We start from the raw sequence: 24,715 nt of genomic DNA on the forward strand, positions 1-24,715 counted from the left end.
AGCATATGATGTGGCTCCCCAAATCATCACTGACTGTGGAAACTTCACACTGGACCTCATGCAACTTGGTTTCTGTGCCTCTCCACTCTTCCTCCAAACTCTGGGACCTTGCATTCCAAATGAAATGCAAAATTTTCCACAGTCCGTGATGATTCGGGAAGCCATGTCATCTACTGGTGTTGGTTCACTGTGTTTTATTAAGTCCAAAATCAGCTCAGCCCTCTAACAGGAAATTCTAGGGCCTTCATGCTTCCCTCTACTGATCTGCTTTACAGAGATGCTGATTTCATTTTCCAGCAGGACTTGGCACCTGCCCACACTGCCAAAAGTACCAATACCTGCATTAATGATTATGGCATCACCAACCTGGGCTTCCATAACCCCTCAGCAGTGACACAGGCCGATCACCTCCATGGTACGCCCCATTGATGCAGTAATTCTAGCAAAAGCCCCGAACAAGTATTGAGTGCATACTATTCTGTACAAGGACATACTTTTCAGTAAGCCAGCATTTCTGTTTTCAAAACCTTTTTTTTTTTTTTGGTCTTATGTAATGTTCTAATCTTCTGAGATACTGAATTTTGGGTTTTCACTAGCTGTAAACCATAATCATCAAAATTAAAAGAAAGAAATGATTGAAATATATCATTCTGTGTGTAAAACGCCTATTTAAAATATATGAGTGTCACTTTTTGAATTTAATTACTGAAATAAATGAACTTTTTGATGATATTGTAAGTTTATGAGATGCATCTGTATTTTACCTGTTAAAACATAAAAACATTAAACATTTATAAATTATAAACATAAAAGCATTATTTTCAAAGTTAGAAATATGGGATTTGCAATTGGTAACAAATCAGACCTTAAAAGAAATCACTGCTGAGAGAAACAGAGTTGCCCAGCTGTCATGCAGACCCTCTGGCTTCAATAATTTGAGCAACTGACCTGGAACAAATATTCAGATATGGAGTTTGAAGTCATAAACTCAGAAAGTATAACCCATGGCTATTGTGCCAATGGGTTAGCACAATAGTCAGACCTGTAGCATTTCAGAACTATCAGCATCCATGTTTCTCTTAAGGGGTGGTCCCCAAGAGGGCACACCTTAACTAATCAACCTAAACTATACTTTCTTAGAATGATGATAATAAACTTTTATGTAACAATCTCTAAATTCTAATGCACTGCTAGTTAGTTTAATGAGCAGCAAGAGAATATGGGTCAAAAGCAGTATTGTTAGAGGTTAGGATGTTTGGGCTGGGTAAAAATGATTATAGGAGATCCAAAGACACAGATGAGCTGGGGAGCAATAGTCATAATAGGTATTTTAACATATTTGATCAATTCAAACAATCTTTCAATTTGAAAGCCTTAACACTCAAACTGTTTCTAGCAGGTGGAAGAACAGATTTGTCGCCGGACATGTGGAAGAAGCACTACCTTACTTTGTTTTTTTCTATTTTTTGTTCTCTGTAAATACAACTACTGTTCAATAAAAAATAAGTATTTAAGTTTTATTTAGGTATTAAGAAACAGTTAAAAATATATTTCTTCCTAATCACTGTCTGATAACAATAATACTTACCTACACTTTTAATATTATCATATCTGCTTGCCAGGATCCTTTATATCACCAGTAGCATTCACAGTGAGGTAATTGATAAGAGTTTATTTTTAAATTATGTTTGATTTGCAGTAATTACATAGTGTATTTTGAAAACTGTTCATATTTTGATTGTATTATGTTCCCATTTTAATCTATCCTGTAATATCAGAAGCAGCAGCTATATGATTTGGTAAAATTACATTTAACCTTTTTCATCAGAATATGAATACCTACTTTCAACAAATAATGAAAAGTAATGTAAGCCAAGTTGTGAACAACTGCTCAAGTGCTCATGTGTACTGAGACAATATTTCCTAATAAATACAGGAAGGTATTGTACCTAAGGAGCAAACAAGCAAATGTTATAAACCATCTGGGGCTTTTCCAATTGCATTCTTGTTTTAGTTTTGGATTGTGTTCAACAGTTACATAAGTTTATGAATGTGGTTGAAAGGACTGAGAGTGTTTTTTCACATGTTCAAAGACTAATCATAGCTAAAGACACATGCATAGCAACTGATCAGTATAAACTTTTTCTAATGATATTACATTGTGTCGTGGTCCAAAGAGTAATAATTTATGAACATAGCTAGTAGTAGTTAATCACATTCAACTGAATTTGTTTTTTAAACTTCTTTCACACTGCTGTGCTTCTAAAATGTACTAAATGTACTATGTGTTTGAAAAAATTTAGCGTGGCGCATAGCTTGATGCGGTGAATAGCTGGTTGTAGAGGACACTGTCGGGTGCCATCTCTTTAAGAACAAGCCATTCATTGGTTGTTAAGGACGCCATTGGAATACAGACTCAGATATTCACTGGCTGTTAAGTAGCCAGAATACACTGGAATACTTAACTAGTAAATAACTACACATACAATGACAGGTGACAGTCCTAGATGCCCTTCAGTGTCATCATCAGTGTGGAGCTGTGACCGAACAGTGCTGAGATGTTGGTATCTTGTGTTTCGGCTCTGGGTACTAGATGTGAGATAAGGAGGGCAGCGGAAGCCTGATGCCTGGCTGTCAGGGAAGGAGCTGTGGTGAGCAGACAGGAGTCTGCTATTGCTACCAGGCACTGTGGAGAGGGGAGGAGTCGGGAAGATTGGGTGAGAAAGCCGAAAAGCTCAGACGGCTCTGTGAGAGAATGAGAGGGGAGTGGATCAACTGACTTCCCTAAACATGAAGAGATTTAGCAAAAAGAACCTGGGAGTGACCTCCATGGTGGGGACTTTGCAACGTAGCTATCCATTGGTTGTTACGGCTCCTTAACAACCAGCAACTTTTTAAATAAAAGCCTTGTGGCCCCCACAAGGTGTGTTTCCATTGACCTACAATGGAAGGTGTGTTTTTGGTGCACACCAAAGATGCAGCATGCAGGTCTTTTCAGACCGCAGTGTAAATGCAGTGCAGCAATGTGAAAAGTCACATAGGATTCAAAGGGAAATAATTTTGATGCACTTCTGTCGTGCTAGAAAGGTGTTTTATAGTGCAGCAAAAGCACACTAGTATGAAAAGGCCTTTAATCTTAAACACATTTTTTAGCATCTCCAACAATCTTCTTCACTTCCAATTAATGTCAGGAAGATACTCCAGCATTTATATCCACAATGAATGTGTAAATTTTGATTTCCAAGAGCAGGAAGTGAACTGTGAAAGTTGTGGCACAACCCTGTTTAAATTACATATTCCCATATTTGGTGTCAGGAAGTCTGCCTAGGTAATAATTACTCAATTTACATAGCTAATGGTGTGAAATTTTGTTGAATTGATGGGGTAGAGCTGGTAAAACAGCATTATATATGGAAGACAGTAGACCCCTTTAGGGATGGTTGTCCCAGTTCGACATAGATGGCCTCTAGTTGTGCTTTCTGTTCAAAATATGTACCTAACAGGCCTTGAAAGAATGTCACTTTGACTTAACATGTTGGAAGACTATTAAATCTTGAACTGCATAACTTGCCCTCCTATGTTGGTCAATTTATTTGTTAAGAAATTGTTTTGTCTCCCTAATGTGCAGGTCTTTGCATAAAGCATGTATGAACATGCATCATTATTGCCCCAGGGTTGTAGCAAGAAGACTTTAACATTATTTCATTTTTTAAATATTTAACGGTTATTATGAATTTAAAATAAAGAATTGCCAGATTAACCTGTCAATGGTTTTCGCAGGGTTTATGCTCCAGTGAAACTTTGCACTGGACAAGCACAATCTGATTTTTACCATTTCAGTGGGTGTTGACAATTACTGTAATGCCTTTGATTTCCTTTTGCCTTCAGCAGAAATGTCAAGGTGTTTAGATGGAGGATAAGTCCATCTGAAGGTTGGATATTCAGTATAACACTAGAGCCAAGGGTGTACAGTATGCAGAACCCAATTTCAAACAGCTGTCAAATGGCTTTGGCCGGGTTCATCTCTTTCACCTGATCTCCACCAACCAAAACCTTAAAATATCATTTATACAATGCACAAAAAGCATGAGCCAGAATAATACGTGTCAGATCATCACCTGCCATAGTCTTCTGTACAACCAGTATTATACTTACAAAACAATTGCTTAGTTTGCATTCCTCTTCAATTTCATCTGCACTGTCTTCATCGGAGACTTCACCTTCCTCGACATCCTCTGCCAGGTCATACGGCAATTTCTTCCCCTGGAAAACAAAGTACAATGTACCATCTTGATGTGTTCAAATCATATGCTGGAAATGGCTACATGAAAGTATATATTGAGCAATGCAATGTTTTAAAAGACATTTGACGATGGTTACAGTACAACACTGACTAAAGATTTATACAGTTTCTATACTGTGGCAGAACTAGGAAAGACATCTCTCTTCAAATCTTTTACTAATTTATTAAAGCAGTGTTTTCCAGAGTCTGCAACTAGTAACACTACGGGTGGTACACAGTAAGGCTCAGGATTTAGGAGTTTATCTGCCTAATGAGAGAACAAGCTGACTCTAGTAAAAGGGCATGCTGGTTTAACCCACAAACTGAAAATGTACAGGCATTTTGCAATTATAGGGCAAAGCTCTGGTCTTCTTAGAAAAATAATGAATGTAATACATCCATGCAAATCCCAGGATGGTGAAAGGGAGTCTGCATTAGGGGTCTGATCTCTGAACCAATCAAATTTGTTATTTAATACATTTTATTTTTATTGTTTATGTATTATTGATTTGCCCACTAATTAACAGCAAAATTACCAAGCCATATGCATTCTGTAAAAGCAATTATTACAAAAATACCATTAGGCAACTAATATACATATACATTTAGAATTAATTGGACTGTTATCTATTCCTTGCCCATAGGCTAACCATCAAACAGCCTAAAAAAATATTGGGTTTTATTCTTTTCTTGAGAATACTTTTTTTTTCAGGCTGTTTATGGATTTATTATCGCTACTGGGGAAACATCTGTTTCTTCTGATTTCTGTTCCTGCTGTTGTATCTCTACAGAAACAATATCTATTGTCTTCAAAGTAACACCTACTCTACAGTATAATTTGAAAATTACAGATATGCCAACCTTGTTTATTTCAGTATATGTTGTTAATAAATGAATCTATTCATAGGCAAGTATGCAGCATGCTTTTCATAAAGAGCGGCAATTCACATTATTGTTTACCTTCACAAGTATCTTGCCCTTAAGGCTCAAGGGGCTTGGAAGCTGTTTGTTTTCTCCAACTGGTACTGACGATAAGTCAAGTTTATCTGCAAATATTTCTTTGAGGTACTGAGCAATTTTTCTTTGTTGCTGAATATTACAGTGGTTTTCAATGGACAAAATTACAGGGTATCTGAAATAAAGAAAACATTTTACCAACTATTTTACATTTTGACTCTATACAGGCCCAGAATATGCAGCTTCAGAGTCAAACAGCAAAAAAAATAATGCCCACCCTAGCCCTAACCCTATGTGGCTTTGGGAGTTTCAGGCAAGCAAATAACCTCAATAACCAATCCCCTCAGATTGAGTTCACCTTGTCGAATGATAAGAATGTCATTATTTTCATGGAGATGAGGTATAAGACCAAATGTGCTGGCCCCAAATAAAGACTTTAGCTGGCCATAAGCCGTACACTAGTAGAATTTTTTTAATTTTTAGTTTTAAGAAAAATGTATTCCGTTTTTTTAGTCATCAGTGGTTCCTAATCAACGTCCGTTTTTAATGACAACATTTTTAGGAGCAGGCCGAATAAAATGTATGTGGTTTTCGTTTGGGAAGTTACATTCATCTACAATCAGATGTTAAAAGAAAATAACATTTTGAAGTACTTTTAAACATTAATTAAATCACCCAAAATACTAAGAATTTTCCTACGAATGTTTGTATTAATGTTTGTTTGAAAATCCACCAGTGTTCGGCCAACTTTGATCACCATTAGGGATGATCGAACGGTTCGGGTCGACCATTGGTTCGGCTCGAACATTGGGTGTTCAAGGTTCTGCCGAATTTAGAACTTTTTGCCCAAAAAGTTCGGAATTCGGCAACCAGAACCGACCAAAATGCAATGGTTCAGGAAATGGGCTTTAAAAGCCCGTGATTGGACCAGAACCATTAGCAAAAGCCAATTGAGGGGGCAGGAGAATGCTAGGAATGTGATTGGAGTGACTAGGGGGTCCATAGTCCAATCATTAGTGAATACACCCACCAGTATATAAGATAGCCCCCGCCAAATTCCTAGCATTGTTATACAGGACATGGAAGAGAGTGGAAGCAGTTCTGTTAATTTTACTTTAAAAGTGTCATTTAGCATTTATTAGTGTGAGGAAAGGGATATCTAGTGTAGTTAAGAGTGCTCTTTTACACTTTAGTTAGCTTAAAAAATTTAGTTTCTGTAGGGAAAGTGTGAAGTGTCAGGGTGACCGTAATGTAGTGTAGGGTTAACTGACTGCTATGGCAGGGTGACCAAACCCTTCCATATCAGGGTGACCGTAATGTAGTGTAGGGTGAACTGACAGTGACTACTATGGCAGGGTGACCAAACCCTTCCATATCAGGATGACCGCTATAGAGAAAAGATAGTTTCTCTCAAGTCACTTTTACTGCCATAATATGGCTTCGCCCCTGTCAGCTTGCTTTTTGGCTGCAGGCGTCTATAGTGATTTTTTAAGCACATGTTTGGAGTCAGGCATGACATCTGAACATGTGTATGTATATATACACCTGCACATATATAGGTGTGAAAGGAGCAGAAAAAACTACTTGCGCTAATGAAATAATTAACACCAATATAGTTACGCTCCTATCACACCTATATATGTCTAGGTGTGCATATACATATAAGTATGTGTGTATATACACCCGTATACACAAGGTGTGTTGTTGCAGGCATTTTTTGGGGGTTTTTGGAGGCAGGCAAAACATCTGAACTTGTGTATACGGGTATATATACCACTATACACAAGTTCAGATGTTTTGCCTGCCTCTAAAGAACCCCAAAAAATGCCCAAAAAAACGCCTGCTACTAAACCGGCAAGGTGTGAAAAGCGAGAAGCCACTAACCTGTTCTATAATTGCACTAATACAAATGATCTTTTTTTTCTGGTTCTGGACATGCTACAGAGCTGATACTTCACAGGTACACCTTTTAGACCCCCCAGACACAAAATCACACAAAAAAAGTTCTTAAAAATTGTCATTTTTGATAGAGAGCCAATTATTGAAAAAAAATAAAAATAAAAAAAATTTAAAAAAAATTTAAAAAAAATTCTTTGGATTTAGTATCTGGTGGGTCTAAAAAGTGTACCTGTGAAGTTTCAGCTCTGTAGCATGTCCAGAACCAGAAAAAAAAGATAATTTTTCAGTAGAGCAGGGATGGTGGTACCCTCCTTTTACACCTATAAGATCTTTTATTTCTGGTTCTGGAAAGGCTACAGAGCTGAAACTTTACAGGTACACCTTTTAGACCCCCCAGACACAAAATCACACAAAAAAAGTTCTTAAAAATTGTCATTTTTGATAGAGAGCCAATTATTGAAAAAATTAAAAAAAAAATTAAAAAAAAAAATTAAAAAAAAAAATTTCTTTGGATTTAGTATCTGGGGGTGTCTAAAAAGTGTACCTGTGAAGTTTCAGCTCTGTAGCATGTCCAGAACCATAAAAAAAAAAGATTGTTTGTATTAGAACACTTATAGAACAGGTTAGTGGCTTCTCGCTTTTCACACCTTGCCGGTTTAGTAGCAAGTGTTTTTTTGGGCATTTTTTGGGTTCTTTGGAGTCAGGAAAAACATCTGAACTTGTGTATAGTGGTATATATACCACTATACACAAGTTCAGATGTTTTGCCTGCCTCCAAAGAACCCAAAAAAATGCCCAAAAAAACGCTAGCGCCAAAAAAAAAACGCCCAGGTGTGTTGTTGCAGGCTTTTTTTGGGGTTTTTGGAGGCAGGCAAAACATCTGAACTTGTGTATACGGGTATATATACACACATACTTATATGTATATATACACCTAGACATATATAGGTGTGATAGTAGCAGAAATATATGCTTGCGCTAATGAAATCATTTACACTAATATGGTTACGCTCCTATAACACCCATATATGTCTAAGTGTAAAATACATATAAGTATGTGTGTGTACACAAGTTCAGATGTTTTGCCTGCCTCCAAAAACCCCCAAAAATGCCTGCAACAACACACCTGGGCGTTTTTTTTTTTGGCGCTAGCGTTTTTTTGGGCATTTTTTTGGGTTCTTTGGAGGCAGGCAAAACATCTGAACTTGTGTATACGGGTATATATACACACATACTTATATGTATATACACACCTAGACATATATAGGTGTGATAGTAGCAGAAATATATGCTTGCGCTAATGAAATCATTTACACTAATATGGTTACGCTCCTATAACACCTATATATGTCTAAGTGTAAAATACATATAAGTATATGTGTGTACACAAGTTCAGATGTTTTGCCTGCCTCCAAAAACTCCCAAAAAATGCCTGCAACAACACACCTGGGCGTTTTTTTTTTTTTTTTTGACGCTAGCGTTTTTTTGGGCATTTTTTTGGGGTTCTTTGGAGGCAGGCAAAACATCTGAACTTGTGTATAGTGGTATATATACCACTATACACAAGTTCAGATGTTTTTCCTGACTCCAAAGAACCCAAAAAATGCCCAAAAAAACGCTTGCTACTAAACCGGCAAGGTGTGAAAAGCGAGAAGCCACTAACCTGTTCTATAAGTGTTCTAATACAAACTATCTTTTTTATGGTTCTGGACATGCTACAGAGCTGAAACTTCACAGGTACACTTTTTAGACCCCCCAGACACTAAATCCAAAGAAATTGTTTTTTTTTTTAAATTTTTTTTCAATAATTGGCTCTCTATCAAAAATGACAATTTTTAAGAACTTTTTTTGTGTGATTTTGTGTCTGGGGGGTCTAAAAGGTGTACCTGTGAAGTTTCAGCTCTGTAGAATGTCCAGAACCAGAAAAAAAGATCATATAGGTGTAAAAGGAGGGTACCACCATCCCTGCTCTACTGAAAAATTATCTTTTTTTCTGGTTCTGGACATGCTACAGAGCTGAAACTTCACAGGTATACTTTTTAGACCCCCCAGATACTAAATCCAGAGAAATTTATTTTTTCAATAATTGGCTCTCTATCAAAAATGACAATTTTTAAGAACTTTTTTTTGTGTGATTAATAGTCCCTGGGGTATGACCCAGAACCCTAGGCACTTTTTAGGGGCATTTATTGGGTTTTAGGGCTTCAAAATGGTGTTTATTGATTACCGAAGTTCGGGTCCAATTGATTTCAATGGGGTTCTGAAATCCGGGCCAAACTTTCGGGAAGTTCAGATGTTCTGGCCGAACCGAACTTTTGAAAAGTTCGATCATCCCTAATCACCATGTCTTCCAATCAGCAGATACCGCCAACCCTAGGTCTTTACATTACTACACATTGTGTCTGCATTTTATATTCCATTCATAAAATTTTGGAAACAGTGAAGAGCCTGCAGTGTCCTTAGGAGTCTTCTCTGCATAATGCTGCAGAGAACATTCCTCCTGCCATCACTGCTTTGCTTGCTTCAACGTTGCAGAACCCATTAATGAAACATGATGCTGTGCTTTATTATTGTGGAGTATTTTTTATTTATTTTGAACAATCGTTATGGCCCTGGTTATGGCATACCCATTGCTTTGTAGTTACACTGCAAATATCAGACAAGATGGCATCTAATATCTATGGGAACCTAACTATTTAATCTTGTTCACATCTTCTTAGTCCCTAGGAACACAGTTGGAAAGATAAAAACATCCTTCCTGATACACATCTGCCTTTCATGTCTATGTTCTCTATAAAACTGGAAGCAGGAACACCAAAATGTTCTCTTTCCTGTAACTTTCTGCATTGTGTTTTAGGAGTACTGCATAACCTACTGTAATAAGATATGGAATATGTTGCTTGGAGTATAGAACTGTAAAATGTCCAAGGGAAGTTGAAATTAAAACAGATTTTATTAATGCACAAAACATTAGGGGCCAACTTACTCATTTTTAACAAAGGCATATTTGTTAATTGTCTCAACGACATCTTTAAAAGGAATTTTTGAGGTGAGTGTGTACCCATGGTGTACTACTGGCTCCCCATCTGGCCCATCCCAACAGTCAACTGTGGAAGAGATAACACAGGTAGTTAAGCAGGCTACAATATGGCAATCTAAATATTTTTAGCAGTATAGCTAGTTTGCTCTACACTTTTGTAAATAGGTTACTTAGGTTATATTGCATATTTGTCTTAAGTTCAACTAAGGCAACAGCCCATTAAAACCAGTCAAAATTCTTCTTTCAGTAACCTCACTTTAGTAAACTGAAATATGATTGGTTGCTGTACTTTGCTTATGTTTAATGCACACAACCGTATAATACATGTGCACTAATGTGCAATGGAATCATACAGCCAGACAGAGTTCACTGAAAGAACATCAGAGTTTTTTTTCATCTGTACAAGCAAAGAAACGATCATCCATGTGACCCGAGCTAAGGAGATACAACAATAAAACTTTGATGAAAGATATGGGCATAGGCTTAACAGTTTTACAGTTAAAGTTGTAGATAAGGACTGCAGGGTTGATTTACTAAGGGAAAGTAGGCTGTCCACTTTGCTTGGGAATTTTTGCTCTAACTATGGCCAGCCATACACGGTTCGAATCTCGGCCAGTTCAGAAGGAACCAGCAGAGATCCGAACCCATACTGGGCAGGGTGAATGTACTAAGTTGACCTTGGGTACAACTAAATTGCCGGATTCACTTGCAATTATCGCAAGAGGATGCTATAGCCACTAGCGATATTCACTGTCTCCTCCCTGTGGCATCCCCCGCCTGCTGCCATCCCCCCGCCGGGAGAAGACAATTGCTCAGTAGGAGGGATTACCCTGTCAACACTGTCTGTGTTGATGGGGGAACTGTGCCTTAGTGAATGTTGTGGAAATTCACTTTGCAAAGAATATCCAATCACGTTCAATGAAAAAAAAAGTATTTTTGTTCGCACATGATTGTTTGGATGATATAAGATGTATTTGCTCTGCACGCATAAAGTAACATTTAAGATCACAGTTTCACCACAATACAGGTTCACTGCAATATATTCAAAAATGTTATGCAACTTGTAAGACAAAAAGACCAGGCTATATTCGTGTATTTCTAAATACGGTAATTATAATCGCATATATGATATTTGATCATCACCACCATTATTGATTGCCCTCACTGACTGCTGTGAATTATAGAGGTTTATTTGAGTTAATTGTCTTATATGTTACTCAGCCTTATCACTACAGTGTCTTAATAATTGCTAATTGTCCTGTTTAAACACAACATTTGTTTATATAAAAAAACTTAAATTATAGCAACAAGACAAAACGGCAGACTTCGATAGCATTTAGATAATTCATTAAAGGAGGATACAAAATGTATAATTTTATTATCCCCTTGATTAATATTTATTCATAAAACTGTTTCTTCAACATACCTTCTATACATCGACATCCGTCCTGTAATACCCAAGCATACATGTCTACCTTAGACTGAGACAGCAGTTGATCCCCTGTCAAGTATGTATTATGGGATGAGGCAATGTAGTAGTGGCACAGTGGCTGCTCCATGTCCTGGTAAATTTCACCATGCAATGGGTTAAATATATCACCTGCAGGACTTCTCATAAAGCTGGTAAAGCCTGTGGGATAGTAAAGGGTACCTATTACTCCCATTTTTTATTTTATTTTTTTTCAAAAAAATGTAAATGCATTGTTATAAACAGATAAGCTGACTCAACCAAATTAAGCCACCAGTCAGTGGAAAGGAGTATAATGAGTATAGGTGGATATAACTATCACTTGCCTTTACACTGGTTCCAAGTCCTAAACTGAGCTCTTCTAGCTACTGTAGTCCCACAGTTACCTCTACTATAGTCATAAATTGAGGAGTCTATGGAAAATTACTATACCAAGGTAAGACCCATTGCTATTCAGGAAAAAACATTTTAATGTACAGGTAAGTGCTTAGTAGAACTGACCATTCAAACAGCAAATGCTGTAAAAATTGATTGCCTTGAAGCGTGTCACACAACACTAAGAACGTCAGCTATGGTAATATTTTAGAGGTCATAAAGAGGATTGTATCCAATAGTCTTCCTGTTTAAGCAAGTATAGGGTATTTTCAGTGACCAAATATTATGTGTTATTATTGCAGTATTCAAGGTGTGCACTTTTTTTTTCTCTTTGTCAACTGACTTAAAGTGTATCTATGGTCAAAATGGAAAATCATATGACCAATTCCACATTGTATTTCAATTATTTCTAGCCTACTCCTATTAATCAGAACAATAGTTGTAGTTTGTAAACTTACTTTATGAAGATCCCCACACTTAACTCCTTGAATTCTGTGACACGTATTTATTTAAATATTTCAGGTACTTATATACATCAATTTACGCGGCTCTTTACATATACATGGTACATTTACATCAGTCCCTACCCTCAAGAAGCTTACAATATAAGGTCCCTAACTCACATTCATATACTAGGGCCAATTTAGACAGAAGCCAATTAAACTATCAGCATCACTTTGGAGTGTTTATTATGTCCTGTGGGTAGGCACCTCTGTGTCACACATTTCACAGACCCTGCCTTCTGAACTATAGAGCTGTTGAGAGGGGTATCAGTAAGCAGAGTCAGTGCAGCAATCACTGCTTGCAGGCAGTACGGTACCATGGGATATGTAGTCCTTAGAAATTGAAAGCAAGCAGCAGAGGAGAGGCTGAAAAGCATGCAGGGAACTCCAGAAGTTGTGGAATGAGATGGCTAGCAGATAGGTAGAACTCACAACATTAAAGGAGATTTTTCAAGTAAGCTTATTTTGGATTGTCAAAAATAATTATTGTTTGTATTGATTTTATAATGGTGATCTTAAGGAAAAAAATGCATATGCTGGGATCATAGATCTCCTCCAAGAATCTCTGCCCTGATCATTAAAGCTGAATTTCTCCACAGTACCAGCAGCTACAGAGTGAGTGAAACATAAGGTATGGTTTTAAGGTTATTTTAATACTTGCTAAAAATATGTAAATATATATTGTATCTCTATAGTCTAGGTAGTTATAGATGCCCTTTAAATTTGAACTTGTGATTTGGTTTTGGTCACATCAAAACAGAAAGCTTCCATTACCTGTACTCAAATCATGTAAGCACTGTAATCCTTTTAACAAAACCTTAAGATATGATATATGCCATCAAAATACAGTATTACAGAACTGCAAGTCAAGAGAGTTCAGTAAACACAGATCTGTATTGTTTGTGTTAAAAAAAAAAAAAAAAGCATTGGTCACAATTAGTACAAACTTGTGCACAAACCAAATGCCACAATTTGACACACGGTAGAATAGCAGCATGGAGCCTGTGATATCTGACCTATTTTTCATATTTGTACTGATGGATACAGTGGAGAATGTTAAATAAAGTTAGTTTCAAAATTAACATACCATCTGTGACCTTGTTTTTACAACCTTAGGGCTTCCCGCAACTACTGTAGCATTCAAAGAAACTAAGACAATCGTTTCCAATTCATTAGTTAATAAAAAGTTCCAGAACACTCGGCAGCAGCAAAATGAGCTTTGACTATCACGCTAACTTCATCTGCACAAGATTCTCTGCAATAGTAGTGTGGTGTATTTATCATACACAACATACACATGATAATAAAGGATCCCATTCACCACATTTCGGAAAGCAAATATTATTACATCAAAACCTCGCAGATACAGCTACATAACCTGAACGCTAAACAGTCACAAATGACCACATTAAAGTGGAAGTAAACCCTTCTATTATTTCCATCTTGGCCTCTGTTTAATGTTCAACTGCCATGGCACTGCACATGTGATCAGTTATGACACCAGACATTGGATGGTTTGACAGTTTGGTTGAGAGCATAACCAATGTGACAGTTAGCATTCTCAGTATGCTGGGAAAGTAACTGTTTTTTGAAACTGTTGAATCAATGGGTTTACTTCCGCTTCCGCATGGTTTGATGACAGTTGTAGTTACCCTATGGAAGTTGATAGTATTGCAGCTTTCTGGTCATTTGACATGGTGGCCAAATTATTCTTCCTTGTTCCACACTTCTTTTTGCTTTATTTTAACCTGTTAACTTGTAATCCTGTCATTAATTCCTTCCTAATATCCTGTCCTAGGGTGACAACCATACTGAGCAGTGTTGTCCCCCTAGGGCAAGCAGTGTGTTATAACTACATAACACCTCCCTCTCTCCTCCATAACTTCCTGGATTCCCTGCATGCTTTGCTACTGCTCTTTAATTTCTAAGGACTATATATCCCATGATACCTTGCTGCCTGCGACCTGTGATTCCTTTACTAACCCTGTCTCCTGAAACTCCTATTCTCAGCACCCCTGTAGTTCAGAAGGCATACTTTGAGAAATGTGTAATACAGCAGTCCCTGCTCACAGGACATAGTGAACACATGTCACAAAATTCAAGGAAGTAAATGTGTGGGAACCTTTACAAAGTAAGTCTACAAACATCAAGATCATTTAGATTAAAGTAGGCTAGAAATAATTGAAACACAATGTGGAAATTTATATACGATTTTACATTTTGACCATAGATATGCATTAATAGACAAAAAAGGAGCAAATAAGAGAAATGTATTGTTAGAGTTTGCATATATAGTCCTATACATCTCAAGGCTTCTTATAAAAAGTTATCTATACTTGTGTTGCCACCTGCCACAGCCATTAGGGGTAATTTAGGGAGGTTTTAGTCTTCCTGTTCTGGACCAAGTAAGTGGGGTAATGTTATTACATAGGCCTCTATCTGACAGCGTGCTTCCATGTGAGGATTGAGAAGCGTATTTCTTTGGAACTGTGCTCTTTTATTATTAAAGTGATGTGTAACAGTAATCTTTTAGAGGCATGACCTCTAATGCTCAGAAATGGAGAAATGCAACAAGATTACTGCATGGTGCATATAGGTATGTCCAAAATAATTTCACATGCTGACAAAATGGTTCAACATACCAAATTGAATAGTTTGTGTTTGAATTTAATCTATTATATCTTTCATTTTGGGCTACTGACAAGCCTTTTCAGGGAGACACCCCCATTAAGGGTCTTCCCTTTTGGAGATCCACTGGTTTCCAGTGTGGGCTGTGTCACTCAGCCATACTACTACTAACAGAAGTTTTTTCACTTTCTCCAGGACCGTTTGCACAGACTCTGTGTGTTACTAAGGCTGCAACCACATATAAGAGGTATGTTGTTGTCATATAGGTACAAATGTGTCCTACTGTGATAGAGTTATTATAGGGTTTCATGCCATATCAATATATCAACAAAAGAGAAAATCTCTATAAACGAGAATCATTCTTCATGTTTTAACACTTTATTCAATTTAACATCCTGAGACATACCCAAAATTGAATTACTAGTGTGGGTGAACTGAGTTTGACATAAAATGGGATACTTTGGTATAGGTTGTCAACCCATTTATTTCCTATTTTTTCTTAACCAATATTACACAACTCTTACCTTCTATCCCCATAACATTTTGTTCCTTGTTTTCTTCTGAAACTTCAAACTTCTGGATAATGTCAAGGCAGTACTCTGTTGTCACGTTATTCATCTGTACAAAGAAATGACAGGACCATTGTGAGTTGTGCTCTTCTATAGTACACCGAGTTTTAATTCAATGGAAAGTCTGGACCCTGGTCTATAGCAGACATCCCTCCATAAAAGCTTCAGATGCAGTGAACCATAAATAAACTGTCAGCAAACATGTATATATTGAATTTAAACAGTAATCCAAAAGATCTTAGTTTTCATCTGCAAAGCCTAGAGAAGTTGGGCCATAAAAAGATCAAACACACACTGATATTTTAAAATAATTTCTATGTGCACATTTAGAACAATGTGCTATGACAAGAGAATGTGCTATGACAAGAATGACAACCTTGCTAGCTTATTCCTATGACCTTCTGAAAATAAGGTCATTATTGTGAATTCTAAGGTCACCTAAAGCACAGGCACGTATTTGCAAAAGCTGTACCTATTTAAACGTATCTTGGAACAACTGGGCAGTGTATGAGCCAACAACACAGCAAGAAAAAATGCATATGAAACCTAAACTCCAGGCAGAAAATCTGGCCTGGCAGCTTTGGTGTTGTCATAAACAGGACTGCTGAAAGAAATCACGGGCCCTGCACAGCCTACTTGACAGGGCCCCCTCCTCCAAAAATATCAAATAATAATTTTGCTAAAATGCAACACCTGCGATGCTATGCTTTGCAGCCATGGAAGAAATTATACCCCCATTGAACAAGACGCATTCAAGTTAATTGCAGCACAGGGGCAATATCTGCACCTCCACAGTGAGTGATCGGTACTGATCACTCACTGTGTTCATTCAGGGTGGTTTGTTCATTTAGGATAGTGAGCCCCACCACTCACCATCCTGAAATAACTCACCTGTGTGCCCTCAGCAGCTGCCAGAGGGTGAGGAGGGAAAACAGCAGCACTGCAGTGGAAAGGGGCACACAGGGGTCCCAGACAGCAGGGAGAAGGGGGCACAGATACTAGAACCGATCCTACTGCAGTGTAACCGGAAAAAGAAAAGTAGAATCCGGCAGCACTGCACATAAGTGTCAGCAATAAGGCAGTACTGCTTGCCCTCCTGCTTGGCAAGTGCCCGGGCCTCCCCCCTTTGAACTGATGAGGCCTGGGCCCTGTACAGGAGGTCTGGCTGTACTGCCTTATTAGTGGCCCTGGTCATACCTTCCTGCAATAAACTGCTTGTTTCTCTTCCCATTTTGTAATCTCTGAGAAATTTGAATTCGCTTTAAAATCTGTTTTGCAAGACCAGTGGCCGCTATACTGTGTATCCCTCTGGCAATCGGTCTTGTCTCTGCCCCGCTGAAGTTCTTTACAATGAGCAGAGACATACTTTCCTGCTCACTTTAGTGGGTGGACTCAGGAGTTTGAGATTCCCATTATGAGCAGCCCTCTGTGGATAGCAGATACAGCCCTCAGCCTCAATTCTCCCCTCTGATCCCCTTCCAGTTCACTGCGCATGGTGATTTTTTCTGCATTTCACTTTGCATCATGGGAAATGTAGTCCTCTTTCCCCACTCGGATGTGATGTGCAACAAGAGACAAAGTCAACCAAGAAGGACCACACTTTTTCAAAGGATTTTAGGACATTGCTTAAAAATATTGAATTACAAGAAACGCAAGATATGTTCATTTAAGCAATTACAGCAGTTCAACAGAGCTTTGGGACAGGGATCTCCAACTACAAAGATAGCTAGATCCTGGAGTTCAACTTTAAATTGCTCATTAATTCTGACAGATTATTCTACATTGCTTGTCTGTTATCCTTAAAGGAAGGTCTGTCTGTCTACAGCCACCCTAAAGCTTGCCATATATTTATTTTTTCATTTATGGCTGAATGAAAAAAAAATTGAGCAGATTTTTCCATCCACACTACATGGAGTGGATGGAGGAATTTCCTGCAGTGGCTATTGTATTTTAACAAATAAATAAACAAAGTGATATCGCGCAACAATAAAGTGCTCAGGGCTACGATGCAGTGCTGTGCAAATTGCAACTATTCAAAGTGTTAAAATGATAAAGGTGAATAACTAAATCAATCAGTGAAATTAATCAACATAATCCATATGTGTCCATACATCCACTTCAGATGGAACTTATGCGCGTGATCCGCACCGAGCTGCAAGGGAAGCCCTCTCAGCACTTCGGCCTCAACCAAGGTACCTGACAGCATAAACCAGCCATGTCAGAGGCCGACAGAGGTGCTTCCCCGCTCAAGGCTTTATGCCAACAGGTTTCAGCCCTAACCCAAGCCGTAGAAAGACTGCAAGATGGCTACTTCCAACTGGAAGGTCGGGTAGTAAACCTAGCCGGCTCATCTCTTCCGAATGATCCTAATCAGCCTGCCACTAGCTCTTTACCGGCTCCTTCTCAACCGGATCAGGCTAGCTCCGCCCATTCAGCTTCAGCTCCGCCACCAGAGCCACGGGTGCCCACGCCTGAACGCTTCCGTGGGGAGCGAAGGAAATTTAGGGCTTTCAAAAATGCCTGTTTATTATATTTGGCTCTTCAGCCCAGGACCTTCTCCTCGGAATCCATTAAAGCGGGGTTTATAATCTCCTTATTAGCTGAAGAACCCCAGACTTGGGCACACAACCTCCTTGAACAGAAGAGTCCTACCTTGAACTCAGTAAGCTCCTTTTTTGAGGCCATGGCCCAGCTATATGAAGATCCTCAGCGCACGGTCACAGCAGAGTCTGCTTTACATGCCTTACAGCAGAATAAACGCCCGGCCGAGGACTACACTGTAGACTTCCGTAGATGGGCAGCCGACACGGACTGGAATGAGGCGGCATTGAAATACCAGTACCGTCATGGCCTCTCTGAAGCTCTAAAAGACGAGCTTGCTCGGATAGAGACACCTGCATCCCTGGAAGACTTGATCTCTCTAGCCATCCAAATGGACAGGCGTCTGCGGGAACGACGCTCAGAACGCCTCCAGGGGGCCCGAGCTTCTTGGGTGATGCCTAAGGTTCCGTTTGCCGCCTCTCCTCCCCCTGCACCAGCTATGAATGCCTCTGCGGATGGTGAACCCATGCAGATTGGACTAATTCGTTCCTCCCTAACACCCGAAGAGAGACAACGTCGCCGCCAGGCTAACCTCTGTCTATACTGTGGAGCCTCCGGCCACTTCCTCCGCAACTGCCCCGTGAGGCCCAGTAAGTGCTATTCACGGTCTGTCTTGAACTGTCAGGTCTCTGAGCCATCCCCTGCTCACCTTATCCTTCCTATCTCCTTACAGGTAGCAGAAGAAAAGATCCAGCTCACGGCAATTGTTGACTCCGGAGCTTGCAGTTGTTTTCTGGATTGTACACTAGCAAGGAAACTGGGGGTCCCCCTACAAATTAAGGAGCAACGGCTTCAAGTCTTTCTGGCCGACGGGTCCCTGCCTAGTTCCGGACCTGTGACCAGAGAAACCTATCCGGTACTCACTACCACAAACTCGGGCCATCAAGAGCTCCTCCGCTTTGATGTCTTGTCCTCTCCCTTATTCCCGGTTATCCTAGGCCTTCCATGGCTCCAGGCTCATAACCCACAAATTGACTGGGTGAAGAAGAGGATTTCCTTCTCGTCCAAATATTGCCTGGACCATTGCTTTCCCCCTGGACCCAACGCTCCTGCCACATGTCTGGCCGTTCAGCCAGCCCTAGACCTTCCTGAAGACATTCCCGCAGCCTATCTGGACTTTAGGGATGTATTCGACAAAAAAAAGGCTGATGCTCTACCCCCTCACAGGCCCTACGACTGCCCCATTGAGCTTCTTCCAGGAGCCGAGATCCCTTTTGGAAGAATATTTCCCTTATCTGAGAAGGAATTAGAAACTCTTCGGACTTATGTCAACGAGAACCTGGAAAAGGGGTTCATCCGGCCCTCGTCCTCCCCAGCTGGCGCTGGAATCTTCTTTGTTGAGAAAAAAGATGGCACGTTAAGACCCTGTGTTGATTACCGGGAACTCAACAAAGTTACCATCAAAAATCGTTATCCTCTCCCCTTGATTCCAGAATTGTTCCAGCGCTTCCGGTCTGCCCGGGTCTTTACCAAATTAGACCTCCGAGGAGCGTACAACCTTATTCGCATCCGAGAAGGGGATGAGTGGAAAACGGCGTTTAGAACCCGTTTCGGCCACTTCGAATATCTGGTCATGCCCTTCGGGCTATGTAATGCCCCGGCCACATTTCAACATCTGGTCAATGACATTTTTCGAGAGTTCCTGGACAACTTCTTAATCGTGTACCTAGATGACATCTTGGTCTTCTCCTCCACTCTGGAACTCCACCGGATTCATGTCAAAAAAGTATTAACCACCTTAAGGAAACATGGGCTCTATGTGAAACTGGAAAAATGTGAATTTGAGAGGAAGTCCATCCAGTTCCTAGGGCTTATTATTTCAACTGAGGGTGTCTCTATGGATCCACAAAAAGTAAAAGCCATTTTGGAGTGGCCAGCCCCCACTGATAAGAAGGGAGTTCAGCGATTTGTGGGCTTCGCTAACTTCTACAGAAGATTCATAAAGGGATTCTCAACAATTATCGCACCCATCACCCAACTAACGCGCCAGCAGATTCGCTTCCGCTGGTCACCGGAGGCTCAGTCAGCTTTTGATAAATTAAAAAGCCTGTTTGTGACCGCACCTATTCTTCAACACCCCGACCCGGTCTTACCTTATATTCTCGAAGTGGATGCTTCGGAAGTAGCCACAGGGGCTATTCTGTCCCAGCGACAAGGCCCGAAGACCCTGCTACACCCAGTAGCTTTCTTCTCTCGGAAAATGTCACCCCCAGAGAAGAACTACGATGTGGGGGATCGGGAACTTCTGGCTATTAAATGTGCTCTAGAAGAATGGAGGTACCTGCTTGAAGGCGCGGCACACCCTATCATGATATTCACGGATCACAAGAATCTAGAGTATCTCAGGACTGCTAGACGCCTAAGACCTCGGCAAGCCCGGTGGGCTCTATTCTTTTCACGCTTTAATTTCCATATTACCTACAGACCAGGATCTAAGAATGGAAAGGCGGACGCCCTGTCCCGAATGTTTCCGGATACTCCCAGCACGACGGAGCCCAATACCATCCTATCAGCTCAAAACTTTTTTCTAATTCACACTGACCTACAGTCCACAATTCAGCAAGCCTCTACTCAATGTACTGAACTCGAAGCCGGTTCTCTAAATAAACGGGAAGGATTCCTCTGGCACCAGGGAAAAATTTTTGTTCCTACACAAGTGAGATTGTTGGTCCTTAAAACCTTTCACGACCACAAACTCGCTGGACATTTCGGGGTAAAAAAGACCTATGAACTTATCCAACGCCGCTTCTGGTGGCCTAAGCTACATCAGGACTGCAGAAGCTATATAAATTCCTGCATCACGTGCCAACGTAACAAAGGGGCTAAAGTCAAATCATGGGGCCTGTTAAGACCATTGCCGATTCCCGAGCAGCCCTGGAAAGGTCTGTCTATGGACTTTATAGTTGAGCTACCACCCTCAGAGGGGTTTTCCACCATCTTGGTAGTCGTGGACCGACTCTCAAAAATGGCTCACTTCTTGCCCATGAGGGGCACTCCCTCCGCCCTGGAAACAGCCAACACATTTATCAAAGAGGTGGTCAGGCTACATGGACTTCCAAATAATATAGTGTCAGACCGAGGTGTTCAATTCACCTCTAGATTTTGGAAGGAGCTCTGCAAGTCCTTGTCGGTTGAAGTGTCCCTGTCATCTGCTTACCATCCACAAAGTAATGGGCAAACAGAGAGAACCAATCAAACCCTGGAACAGTACCTCCGATGTTTTTGCACCAGCTCTCAGGACGACTGGACCTCCCTGCTTCCATGCGCAGAATTTGCCTACAATAATTCCATACACTCCGCAACCAACCAAACCCCGTTTTGGGCTAATTATGGCTTTCATCCTTCTTTTTTGCCTAACTTGGATCAGGAAATAACGGTTCCCGCAGTCCATGATCGGCTAGCAGCCATTAAAACTAATTTCCAGTTGTTACGAGACAATATTCATAAAGCACAACAGGACTATAAGAAATTCTTTGACCTCAAACGGAGGGAGAACCCAGTGTACAAAGTTGGAGATCGAGTTTGGCTCTCTTCAATTAATTTGAAATTATCCTGCCCGTCCAAGAAATTGGGGCCAAGATTCATCGGTCCTTTTCAGGTCAAGAGAGTGGTGAATCCTGTGGCCTTTGAATTGGCCTTGCCCGGCTCTTTCAAAATTCATCCAGTATTTCATGCCTCGCTACTTAAGCCAGCGGTACCAAGCCCCTTCCCGGGAAGAGAAGAGGTGCCACCTCCTCCAGTTTCAGTAGAAGGGGAGCCTGAATTTGAGGTTGAGAATATCTTGGATTGTCGACAAAGAGGCAACCGTACTCAATACTTGATTAAATGGAAAGGATATCCTCCGGAGGACAATTCATGGGAACCATTGAGTAACATCCACGCCCCTAAACTTTTGAGAGAATTTCACAAAAAATTTCCAGAAAAACATGGTCGTTGGGCATCCAGAGGCTGCCCCTCAGGGGGGGGCACTGTCAGGAAAGGAATCACCATTCAGCAGCAATAGATCGCCGGATGCAGAGCAGGTGTGTCACCACGCCCATCTCCCCAGCCCTGGCCCTATATAAGACGCTCTTCCGGTGTGCTCAGTGCTGGTTTATCGTCAGCTCCTGTATCCGTGACCTGTCCGTTTACCTGTGTTCCTGTTTTGACCCGGCTTGCTTCTTTGACCTGTCTGCATCTTCTCCCTTGATCGACCTTGGCTTGCCTGACCACTCTTTGCTCCGACACCCCTGCTGGATCTCCTGTGTACCGACCTTGGCTTGGATCTCACGGACTCTCTCTTGTCTTGCCCCTTTGCTACCTTCCACTTGGCTCATTACTTCCGGACTGATTAACTGTGTATGACCCTCGGCCTGGCATTAACCTTGTGTCTTTTTCCACTGAGCACCTTTAGATCTCCTGGAAGCGGTCCTGGGTGTCCATACCATACCATCCATCCATCCGGATTTCACCAGCATCCAGTGCTCCTTGGGACGTGTCATCTCCTGTCTCACCTCCAGGGGTGATCCGCACCGAGCTGCAAGGGAAGCCCTCTCAGCACTTCGGCCTCAACCAAGGTACCTGACAGGGGGACTGGGATCTCAGGGAGCACATTAGGGCCTTCCCTACTAAGGCTTATATACAGAAACTGATAGCTGCAGTGGAGCTGTCATGTAAACGGCCAGTGGAGGGCCTCAGGGAAGATACAGTGGCCTTGGGTAACAGAGTGCCGGCCCTGGAGGCTAGCCAGGAAGATATTATGTATACAGTGGCCACAATCCAGGACATGTTTAAGCACCATGAGGATGTCCCTTATTCTCTGATGGATCAGCTGGACGATTATGAGAACAGAGACCGGCTTTAGAACATCCGAAAATGCGGTCTGCCTGAGGCCACACATGCTGCTGATCTGCTTCCTACTGTATAGGGTCTCTTCCGACAAATTTTGGGAGATGCTGCCCCGACTCCATTGAAGTGGATAGGGTTCACCGCGTCTTGCTTCCTGTACCTCAAGGTACTGACAAGCTGCGAGATGTTATATGCAAACTACACAAATACTCTCTGAAAGAGGCGATCATGAAGGCTGTTCATGACAAGCCAACTGTCGATTTTGATGGTGCTCAATTTTCCTTGTTTCCAGATCTGTCTATGCGCACCCCAATGCAACACAGAGCAGTCTGTCCTCTGTTGTGCATGTTGTCTACCACTGGGGAATTCCTTTTCATCTGACGGCCACTTGGAATGGGAAAACGGCGGTCCTTCGCACCAAAGATGACTTGCAGCATTTTTCTGAAACACTGGATCTCCCACCGACTGATTTCCCGAACTGGAGATTGAATAGCTCGATACCTTCACCACAATGGCCTGATAGACCAGTTCCGGACCGCCCACCACAGATTTCCTGCGGCAGGCTGCCCCTCCTGCGCGAACCAACGTAGGGGTACGTTGGTCGTGTGCCTGGTGCTAGGGGGCGAGCGCGTACCACTAGGGAGTGGGGATGCTGATGCATGGGGTCGGCGGCCGCAATTTCCACTGGCCACCCATGATCGCTCCTCGCTGAGAGAGAAGAACAGGCAGCTGTTGTAAACACAGCTGACCGTTCTTTTCTCTGAAATGATCACAGAGCGCCTGTGATCCTTCTATATAAGATCACAGGTCTCTATGATTATTTCAAAAGCCCAACCCCCCACAGTTAGTAATCACTCCCCTAGGCTTACATTTAACCCCTTGATCACCCCCTAGGTTAACCCCTTCCCTGCCAATGTCATTATTTAGGTAACAGTGCATATTTTTTGCACTGATTACTGTAGTAATGTCACTGGTCGCCCCAAAAGTGTAAAAAATGTCAGTTAGGGGTCCGATCTGTCCGCCACAATGTCGCAGTCCCCACCTTTAGGTCTGCCCCTCATTTTGAGGTATGGCTAGTTTTCTTTTCTTTTTATGATTTCTATGTTGTTTGTTTTGTCTTTTTCCATGTTATTTTTGGGGGATACTGGGGGGTGTCTACTGATGTGGGTGTGCCTTTTTTTGCTCAGTGCATATATTATCTTCATCGTGTTAAGCTGTGCTTATGTTTTGAATCTTAGGGCTTATTTTGCATTCCTGTTATGGCCAATAACTTAAAGTTAATGTCTTATAATGTCCGAGGTCGTCTTTGGCAGGAATTGCGCCACCTGGCTCCTGATATTGTTTTTCTACAGAAGACGCATTTTACTGCCAAATCCACTCCTCGTCTGCCTCTCATTATGTTCAATCAATAATACCATAGCCCCTCCCCCATACCCAAGACTAGAGGGGTCTTGATCGCCATAAGGAAGTCCTGCCTCTTTTCTCTGGGGTCCATGATGGCTGATCCCGAGGGCCGCCTTCTGTTTATTAAAGGGTTGATAGATGGTACACATTTGCTAATCTATA

General features: G+C 41.0%; 1 protein-coding gene across 3 annotated transcripts in view; it reads right to left on the reverse strand.

Annotated features, from left to right (window-relative positions):
• Positions 1–24,715, reverse strand: part of PLCH1 (phospholipase C eta 1) — a 264,244-nt gene that overhangs the window by 62,844 nt on the left and 176,685 nt on the right. For all 3 annotated transcript variants that reach the window (XM_082251170.1, XM_082251169.1, XM_082251168.1), the window contains 5 exons: positions 15,677–15,770; positions 11,605–11,808; positions 10,125–10,245; positions 5,243–5,414; positions 4,156–4,263 (listed from right to left, as the gene is read on the reverse strand). In XM_082251170.1, coding sequence (XP_082107296.1) covers positions 4,156–4,263; positions 5,243–5,414; positions 10,125–10,245; positions 11,605–11,808; positions 15,677–15,770 — 699 coding nt within the window. The remainder of the gene's footprint in view (positions 1–4,155; positions 4,264–5,242; positions 5,415–10,124; positions 10,246–11,604; positions 11,809–15,676; positions 15,771–24,715) is intronic.

This window comes from Pelophylax lessonae (genome assembly GCF_965119305.1).
Source record: "Pelophylax lessonae genome assembly, chromosome: 3".
NCBI classification, from domain to species: Eukaryota; Metazoa; Chordata; class Amphibia; order Anura; family Ranidae; genus Pelophylax; species Pelophylax lessonae.